Raw genomic sequence first — 10584 nt, 5'->3', positions numbered from 1 at the left:
ATAATTTCATTCACTTTTAGCTTTAATTCCTCAAAGTCTTCAAATCTGAATGCCTCAGAATGTTCACTATATGTACGTAAACTGTCAGTAGTAACATTTTCTAAACACTGTTTTCCCGCTCTACGCCACCTGTTTTCTGGATCTTCAGGGAATGCAGTAGCGGTTCCAGAGAGATATTGAGGGCAGTTTGGAAACTGTGACGGAAATGCATCTAAATTGTTTAAAATTAGTTGTTATACAGTTGTACTGAAACTGACATTCTATTAAGAAACAACGAATATGCCTAAAACATCATTGTGCTCTAGCTAGGAATGATGAACTATATTTTCACCAATCTGGGGTTTGACAAAGGAGCAGTGAGTAACCTCCCGCTTTTTTCATCGAACATGCTCATGGATCTTTCAATCTCATCATCTTTGAAATGAAGTTCGCTTACCTAAAGGCCGGACTCCACTGATTAACATTTAACACCAACATGTTAAATTTAACATGTTACAGTTGACATGTATATTGTGATTGTATCTTCCAATTGACTTTGCATGTATACTCAGAATGTTGAGGTTAACACTTTTAACATATTGGCGTGTTTTCCGCTCCAAGTGGAAAACATGTCAAGTCAATTCGTTGTTCGTGAGATGTCGGCACAGCTTCGGCAACTTCCGTGCTCTTTCCATACCAATAGATGGCCTAAACGACGCAAACGACGTGCTTCTCGTGAAGTAGGATTCACTTTGTTATAAGCTACAAGTACAGTACGCGCACGTGTGGCGTTCTCTCTCTACTATATTAAAATTTAGTCAGAAATGGAGTGGAGCAAGGAGATTACTCTGGATTTAATTAATGATATAGGTAATAGAAAGGCCTTGTTTGTGGGATGTCTCATCAAAGGAATACAGAGATAAAGCGAAGAAAGCTGATAGTTTCCAGGAACTAGAAATTATCTATAATTGTTCGTGCGAGTGCATCGAAAAATACTAGCGTCCCTCCGCCCTCAGTACAGTTGATAATTGCAAAAAGTCCAGAAAAGTTGGGGGGCGGGAACGGACGAAGTTTATAGTTAAAAATGGTTTGCTTTTGAAGCAATGAGTGGGATGAGGGAAGGACATGTGCCTAATAAAACCGCATTTATAAATCATAACAAGAAGCAACAGTGGTAATAACAAAGGCCGAATCCTTTTCATCTGAGTCCATTGTGCTTGTTTGAAAAGACTAGACACCACCTAAATGTATTACCACAAATTGATATGATGAACTACCTATATATAAACAAAGGAAGTAAAGTTTAACATGTTTATTAAATGTGGACGCAATGTTAAATGAGAACCAGTGGAGACCGGCCTTAAGAGACAATGGCATTGTAAAGTGAATGCACATGTGCTGTTCGTAATGCTTTACTGTGATTTCCGTGTCAAAAGGATTTAGTAAACCAAACCTATACATACCCTAGAGTGTTTCGTAGAAATAAAATCCTCCTGATTAATACCTCTTATCCATTTTAACCTCAGTTCTTTATTAGCAGGGAAAGAGAATACACTCATTTTTTGTCCGTTTAATTAATTGCCTTTACAATGTTGCACATTGCACTAATGAGGCATTATGCCTTTTACTATGATATGTAGACCTACCACCAAGTAAAGAACATGAGTTCACACGCACTGGTCAAACACTACACTTCTTCACATATCCAACAAAAATAACATTCAAAACACGCTGCCAGATGTTTACAGTTCGGATAGGATGGAGCTGCATGACGTCACACGAGGATCGTGTTTGCATTGCTAGGCATATTGTACAGGTGGTGTTGGTAATGTTCGTTGTTTCCGCTTTTATCTTTATATCCTTTCTGTTATCGGCATAGCAGACGGTGATGATTACACTTATTATTATTATTATTATTATTATTATTATTATTATTATTATTATTATTATTATTATTATTATTATTATTATTATTATTATTACAGGATTATTGGCTTTCTCTTTTATACATTCTCTTTGATTCATGGCTTGGAAATTCGTTTAAATAATACAGTTTGGCAACCAGACATTCGTTTGCTTGCATGTGATTGGATATTCCAATTTCCAATAATTATTTTTATTGCGTGCCAGTTTCCGGGAAAAGTTAGAAAGTTACTTTATTTAATAATAATTCATGCTACCACTTTTATATTGTTTGTAAGTGTTTGGAACTTCATTTTATGTATCTAATACCAAACTGGTGGGGATTGCTATGTTGCCAGAAGCTCCATTTTGTTAGCCAATCAGGGCGTTTGTTTCAACCATTTTCCTTCGTTGCGTATTAGCAGTAGTTCTTCTTTCTCTAAGTTGGATGAAAGGACGATGGCTACGAATAATTATTTTGGGTTTACTCATGGAGGAACGCAATATGGGTAGGTGTACGGTTTATTAAATTAGTGTAATGGCATCTATTTATCTTAATTTGTTCGTTGAAGTTTGTGAGAATTCGAAGTGTGTAGGTAAATGATGTCTATCGAAGCCGGCGTTTCTCTTGTCGGCATTTTTGTCTTAGCGGCAGTGCTCATGGAACTTTTTTGTTGGTGCAGTCGTTTCCTTGTATTTGTCTTTTCATCTGTCGTGATGGTTTCACGTAATGAGGATTATTCTGTCGAAATGACTATTATTTAAATGTGTGATTATATTTCATTGTATGCTATGAAAATATTCTGATGCTGACGCCATTTTGATGCTCTTGAGATCCATGACCATGTTAATGTTAAGTTGTCAATTTCCTGTTTTTGTTGTAATTGATGGAATGTATGTTGCAGAGCAACTGGAGCTGCTGCATATCAGACTGGACAGACTGGATATGCTGTAACGCCTACCGCGGCTACTGCTGCTACATACACGGCGCAGAGAGCTGGGACGGGATATGAAACAGCATACCAAACAGCTGCCACTCACACTACGGCCGGGACATATGCAGGTAAATAGCTAAATTTGTTGTACATATTATTTTAAAATTCTGTTGGGTCTATTTATGATCAGACGCAGTCATTGTTAAATTGCACTTAATGTAATTATTTGAAATGTTCGTGGATTGGGATGGTTTGTCTCTTATTTTAAAATTCTGTTGGGTCTATTTATGATCAGACGCAGTCATTGTTAAATTGCACTTAATGTAATTATTTGAAATGTTCGTGGATTGGGATGGTTTGTCTCTTTTGAAATTCACTATAATTATGGAAATGTTGGATGTCCTACCTTGAAGTTTCAACATGTAGTTGATTTGCCATTTTAGTTGTACAGCTCTGTTTTAAGTATTGTTGCATAATGGATTGCCAGTTTCCTGGTTTGTAGCAAATTTGCATGGAGATAATACAGTAAGATTTGTGATAAGAATAGAGCACTGGATTATTTGTTGGTAACTTGGCACACAAGAAAACTGGTTATCAGTTGTCTAATCATATTGCAAGTACTCTTACCCCATATATTTTTTTTAAATCTAGAATTCTATTTGAAATTATGCTTTCGTTTGTGGTAACTGGGCAGCCCAATTATTGTATGTCCCATTATCTGCCCTTGAAAATTGGTTTCCTTTGTTTTCAATTTCCCTGCCCTCACTGTCCAAACTGCTCTGGCAGGTATCTTTGCAGGATATTAGTTTGTTGCTGGGGATGTACTTGTCTCTTAAGAACTCGTACCGACTCGGCGTGTAGTTCCATTTGATTTTTCATCGTTAGTTCATCCCGTAGGCCGTATTCACACAGACGCGTAACGACTGTCGGTTGTTTTCTCGCTCGCGGCCTTCTTGGAAAGGATGTTTTCTGCAGCAGTGCTCAGTGCTGTCAACCCCTCTACTTAGGAACTGTGCTTTCGAATTTTTCCCCTTTCTTGCCGTCCGCGAAGCGGTCTTGGGCCCCTAGTTTCGTATACGGTTAGGCCGGGATCTAGACAAGACAATTTGTCTGGAGAGTTCGGATTCTTGCTGTGGACAAGACCATGGGTCTGGACGGTTTGAAGCCGCGAAGCGGTGTTTTGCCTCTAGTTTTGTATAAAGTTAGGAGAGGATCTGGACAAGACCATTGGTCTAGACGGTTGGTATTCTTGTCGTGGACAAGACCATTGGTCTAGACGGTTGGTATTCTTGCTGTGGACAAGACCATTGGGCTGGACGGTTAGAAGCTGCGAAGCGGCGTTAGGCCCCTACAGTCGAGCCGCTGCCTGTTCGACCCTGACGTTTCTGAGACAGTGTTGCCGATTTTGAACCATAAGATATAAACAAACACACACACCTAAAGTATTTCACGTATACGTAGATCAGATTCTGTGTTAATGCGACGGAAATGTGCAAAAATTGCCTGTAATATATTCAAAACCAACACTACTATAATCGTAATAATAAAACGTTCCAATTAAAATTAACTGCACTCCAAAACAGCGTAAATATAACAAAACATTCCAGTCGAAGTTATGCACATTCCAAGAACAGCATAAAGATAACAAAACACTGCAGTCAAAATTAAGCACACACAGAGAATAGAATAACCGTAACTCAGTAACAGTAGGCTATAGACTTAATATAAAATAACATTAAACCGAACTGTGTGAATAGTATCACCGTAATTTTAATAAGTCAGAATTTAAAAACCTGAAAATAGTATCAACATGGCAATAAAAACGTCGCTGTTACAATAATACTTCAACATGCTCATAGAATAGTAGTGTCGAAATAATAAAATATTGTACTGACATGAAACAAATTATGTACTCACAGGGACTAATCCAAAGGGAATACGCCACACTCTCCGAAAATATCGGTGTCTTCGTCCTTGTCACTAATATTACTGGAGTCACTGCTATCATCCTCATCCGGGGAAATAATAAGTTCTTCCACTCGACATTCAACAATTCCATCAGCTTCTTTTGCCTTGTGTAAATCTTCCCAGGTGTGACTCCCAACACTTTTCCACTTATCCGCTGTAACAAGTTTGACTGCCTCGTGCACTAAGCGTTCAACATCAGTCAGACGGAAAGATTTGTTATTTTCGGCAACATATCCTTTAACTTGTGCCCAAATTAGCTACTGGAACAAATCCATTAATGCCACCTACATGAAGCAAAATAAGCCTACTTCCCTTCCCAATAGGTGCTTTGAAAGTCCCTGCTACAGTTTCATCTGTCCAGGCCACCGTTTTAGAATGTCCGGCATTTAGCCACGTTTCATCTAACCACACCACTCTTTCAGGACTAGTATTCAGAATTTCCCTCAAAAATCTACTTCGCCATGCTACAATTTCACTTCTCTCCATCGCAGCTTTCCTCCCTGAAAATTTCTTCCAACGAAAGCCAAGTTCTCTCAGTATTTTACTTAAACTGGTCTTTCCTCCACTGAATAAGCGAGATTCTTTCAAAGAGTCAAGTAATTTATCACGCGTGGGAAATTCCCTCTTGTAATAACTATAAATATGTTGCCTTATCGCATCCTTTTGAAATGCATCTAGTGATGTCTTGGGACAATGTCTTGGTCTTCGTTTTTCAGGAGTACGCAGCACTTCAGAAGGTGTATTAAGATCCACTGGACACTTTTCTTTCGTAACACTTTTCACGGTTGTCCTACCTACTTTTAAAGCGTCACAAACTCGATCCACCACTTTTGTAACAGGAAGAATAGGCCCACCGTTATCACGCTCTTTCTCAAAATATTTACGTAGCCGGTATATAAATTCACGGCTTTGGCTTTTATAACTGATTTTTTTCTTACTCGTTTTCGATGATCCACTGGCCATGTCACAAAAACAAACGGCTTATACACACAGTGAACGCATACACTTCATGCAGGCTAGCGAGCAACTGAGGCCACGTGTTTCTCTTCAAAGAAGTGGCATCACCGCACTAGCAGTACAAGAGTCATGGCGACATGAACGGTGATTGGTGCTTGCTGTTAAATCTTAAATCTGGCGCGCCAGTGACGTCAGGCATTGCAAACCATGACTATTATTCTGCCACTAGCAGAACTCTTAGTATTCTTTGTGGTAACATAACTTTAATTAAAACAATATCAAATCGACGAGGGGTGTAGGTTTCAGTGATTTAATATTAAAATCATACGGCACAATGTAAATTTATAATAGTGTTTTCAAGGTTATATGTATAGTTTCAAATTGCCACAGGTTAGTAATACTCTTCTCTACTCTTATTTTTTCTTTTCATCACAATCTGTCAGGGCCGGACAGCCAGCGACTGGACTGTAGTTTCGTATAAAGTTAGGAGAGGATCTGGACAAGACCATTGGTCTGGACGGTTGGGATTCTTGCTGTGGACAATTGGTCTGGATGGTTAGAAGCGGCGTTAGGCCCCTAGTTTTGTATACGGTTAGCATACCTGTGTTTTACGGTTGTACGGATGAACGTTATTGTACGGATTTTGAATATCCGCGCTTGGTTTCACTTCCTGCGGTCAAAGCGGATGTTTGACTTTTGATAGTAACTGGTAATACGAGACGCAGTGTTTGAAATTCGACCGGTACATGTATCGATAATCACCGTGCTTTTATCAACTGTTCTACCTCCACTGCTACTTCATTCAATGAGATGTTCCCAAACAAGTAGCAGGCTGCGATTTTGAAGAAAAGAAATCCGTGAAAAGTAGCAGGCTGTGAATTTATATAAAACAACTTTAGTAACAGCGTCATGCTGCATAGCAGCTGAAAGGCTTTGTGTGCGTGTGTAACATTGGCAGTAGTTCTGAATCTTAGAATTGTGTGAGGAATTTCTAAGCGATTTAGTATTTTTAGTGGTGTTCGTAATGAATTCAACTAAGAAATGATATCCATCTTTTCGGGAGGCATTTTCTGCTTAATGTCATTGTTTTATACGATCATGAAAACTGTATAATAAAAACAATGGCGCATGGATTCCAGAGCCGGGTGCGGTCTACGCGCATTTGAAAATGCGGCCCTACTTCAGATGAATTCTAAGGTTTAATTTGGCAAAAAGACAGCCACAGAGACTTAGAGTAATTTAAAATCTTCCACCTTTTTGCTACTTTTTATTTGCTTTATAGCAAATTAATTATAAACAGTACATGTTTCGTTTTCACTTGAGAACATCTTCAGCTGTTGTTAGGCTTAGGTGAATCGATAAGTTTCTGAGTACATTATTTTCAGGTACATTGTTCCTCTTATAAACTATTTGAATATAAATTAAAATGATGTTAAAACTATGTGGGGGTTAATAGGTTGATGAAATGAGACAGGATGAATACATAGTTAGCAACTTTAAAAAAATTATATCTATTCATTGGAATAGTTGTTAAAAGTTTCAACTCTGTTACACTAAAAGGTAAAGCTTCCGTACCCGGTGTGCAAAAGTGAGGTTAGACATCCAACATGGCGTGACACGAGCGACATCACGTAACACTCGGGAGGCTTGCCAACTTACGCATTCTTAGTGACAAGACCAGAGTTTGGCCTGGATTTCCAAAGATAGGTTAGAGCTGCTAGGAATTCATGGTTCTCTTACTTTTAGCAAATATGGCAGCCCTGTACTTGCACACGATGCGAGCTCTGTCGGAGACATTAGAAAGCTTGTCCGGCGAATAGGAACTCTTCGCGAATATAAGCCGGCCAATAGGAACACAGCACATGGTCGCTATCATCTCATTTACACAGTCTCGGTTTTAATTCTTCTATGTAAGTAAGAATACTTTTTGGGACGGGATGGTGGGTTTCTAGCAAGCATGAAGGAAGGATCTCTCCTTTCTGCTACTTAAGGTATCGTTGCACTTCATTCTTACATGATTTTTATCATCCCTAAGTCTGCACACCGGGTACGGAAGCGGCACCCACTAAAAAAAATCTCTTCCAGTTAAAAGGTTTTTTTAAAAATGATTGACTTCTTGACACTGTTCTACTTATTGTTGAATGTTTTTCACTCCTTCCAGGTTGGCTGTTATTTATTTTGAGCTTGCTTAATGTGCCCTAAATCGAGTCTAATGCGGAACTATGAAGCTGATTGCCGTTAACTTTTGTAGAAGGGAGCTTCGTCTCAATTTCTGAAATGAAATGAGGAAAATTTGGTTTTATAATGAAAACTTGTGTCTTTACATAATAACTTAACCCTTTCCGGTCCTTAGCGCCCGAAAGCGCCCGACTGTTCATTTAGCCTTCTGGACTTTAGCGCCCGAAAGCGCCCGGCTGCATTATCTGTATTCGTCTGCGATCTGTGCGATAGTTTTCTTATTTTTCTCATCAGTGAAGTGTTTATAAGGCATTTGTGAACACGCAGTGCAATCTACAAGTCTTAGGGAATAAAGGAAGAGAGATAATCTGTCTTGACGTTGCCTAGGCAACGGTCTTGAACTTCCGCGAGCGCGGGTCAGCTGTTTCATTCGTGAACATGGCGGGATTGAATATCGCGTATATTGAAACTGAGCTGAATATGGGCGAAAAAAGTGACACAGAATCCTTGAGTAGGGGTGCAGGTGAATTTTTAATGAGTGAATAATGGTATCAACAAAGATAATTTTAGTGATAAGTGATATGAATGAAAACGAATATCGATAAATCGGACCTGATGGCGATGCCACGGCAATTCAGGTAACACAAATATTATGTTTCGTTACTCCGAATGATTAAATGGATGATGTTGAACCTGCGCATAATTCGGAAAGAGTATTAGGGGAAAGAGATTGCTTTTTACGTATGTTAGGAGGAGAAAAACTATTCAGTGACCTAGCTTATTGCGCATATAACAATGCAGCCTTCAAACAGTCGCATTCCGGTAAGATTAAAAACAGATTGGGAAGACCCTTGCCCAGATGAAATAAAATCTTATATACATGGGCATCATTCCACTTCCAAAATCACGTGATTATTTGTTTTGAGGGATTCAGACAACATGGGAATGTGACAAATGCAGACTGTCTCTGTGTCGAGTATCACGAGGAAGGGGGGGGGGGGGGGGTGACAAACACATTGACTCAAACAGAGAAATGGATGTGATGGTATATTTTCTAATGTTATTGAAAATTTGAATTCATTGTGATCAATAGTTTTTACTGTATTTAACTTTTTCTGAAACAATACAGTCTGTTTCAGTTTTTGCTAAATAATAGGTTGAAACCTGGGGATAAGCGGAGTGAAAATGCGGGCGGGAAAGGGTTAATGTATAAAATGGTTCATACCTTACTGTTGTTAAAACTCAAATTCTACCATGACCTTGGAGGGGCTACATTTGAAGTTGCTTGACGTCTTGTATATTAATGATGTGTGTGTTCCGTTGTTTGCTCCTCCTTCCGGGGAGCATTGATCTGTTCGAGCATTGATCTCTTTTTCATCTTATGGCCTTATTTTAAATGTTATGTGTTACTGCTCATCTCATGTGGGTTATGCATGTTGCTACGTAGAATAATTGATTCTGGACTTATATTTGAATGTACACATTTCCGTTCGTGTTAGGTGTCGTGAATCAGCTGTTTGTACTCGCAACAATTTGGCACCAATGTCTGACTTACGGTTAACTGTCAAGTCAAAGCTCAATGGAACTATAGTATTAAGCAGTTACCTTCCATTTAGGACAGAAATTATAATGAAATTTAGTGGATACGATTCGTTTACATAACGGGAGGCTCAATGCAGACTGATACTCCTTTCACATTGAGAGTACAGATAGGTGTGTTGTCACAAGCTATCATCTGTTGAAGGATATGTATGTTGTGGGAGGGGGCTGACATCTATTGGTTTTCGTGTGTCCTTTGTATTGAGCAAAACCCATTGGTGTAACACGTTACATATGATTAACTGAAAGCCTTTTGAAGGCAGTGAGCTGGGTTTGTTTTCGTGTGTGCCATTTGCCCACATTGTTTACACCCACGACACATTTGAAGTTAAAACTCTTTTGTTAGGATCCATTGGTTATGTGAAGTTGGCTCTTATATCTAAAGGCTTTTACACTATGACACTTAGGTTTCTGAACAGTGTTTTGCAACAGATTTTTATTTGAATGTGCATGCGTGAATTTAAGTTACGACTCTAAATTACGATGCTGTTAACAGATTATAAACAAAAGAAGCCTCGGGTAGTTTGGTTTGCACGGTTTACTTCAACTCGTCCCGATCTTCGTTGTCAATATCCCTTGTGGGTGGGGGCAGTAGAATAACACCCACGGTATCCCCTGTCTGTTGTAAAAAGTCAACTAAAGGGGTCCTCAGGGGTTCTCAACTTGAGAGCTTGGGTTGGTGACCGCAGGGCCCTGAGCTGAGTCATGGCATATGCTTCCACTTGTGCCAGGCTCCTCACTTTCATCCATCCTACCCGACCTGTCTTGGTCACTTGTTCTTTTCTGACCCCAGCGGTGCTAGGTCGCAAGGCCTAGGGTGTATTTCATTTTCATGCCCTTCGTGACCCTTGTCTTCCTTTTGCCAATACTTTCTTAAAACTATAATCACCACTACCAACTTCCCTGACAATACGGCATCATGGACAAGCATGTGCACGGCTGGCTGGCTGTCAAGCTGCCATTAATAGATTCTGTAAGTAGCTGCAGACAGGCTCTTCGATTGAGGTTATTCTTTCATTAATACTGGAAATTCAATACAATTAAAAGATCGAAAGTAAATAAGTGA

At 39.2% G+C, this 10584-nt stretch overlaps 1 protein-coding gene across 4 annotated transcripts in view; it reads left to right on the top strand.

Annotated features, from left to right (window-relative positions):
* Window positions 1–2271: 2271 nt before the first annotated feature.
* Zn72D (Zinc-finger protein 72D) overlaps window positions 2272–10584 on the top strand; it is a 166164-nt gene continuing 157851 nt past the window's right edge. For all 4 annotated transcript variants that reach the window (XM_067136935.2, XM_067136934.2, XM_067136933.2 and 1 more), the window contains exons 1-2: window positions 2272–2390; window positions 2787–2944. In XM_067136935.2, coding sequence (XP_066993036.2) covers window positions 2341–2390; window positions 2787–2944 — 208 coding nt within the window. In that variant the 5' untranslated portion in view covers window positions 2272–2340. The remainder of the gene's footprint in view (window positions 2391–2786; window positions 2945–10584) is intronic.

The sequence above is a fragment of the Anabrus simplex genome, chromosome 1 (assembly GCF_040414725.1).
Source record: "Anabrus simplex isolate iqAnaSimp1 chromosome 1, ASM4041472v1, whole genome shotgun sequence".
Taxonomy (NCBI): Eukaryota; Metazoa; Arthropoda; class Insecta; order Orthoptera; family Tettigoniidae; genus Anabrus; species Anabrus simplex.
This window is presented reverse-complemented; position numbering and strand designations above follow the sequence as displayed.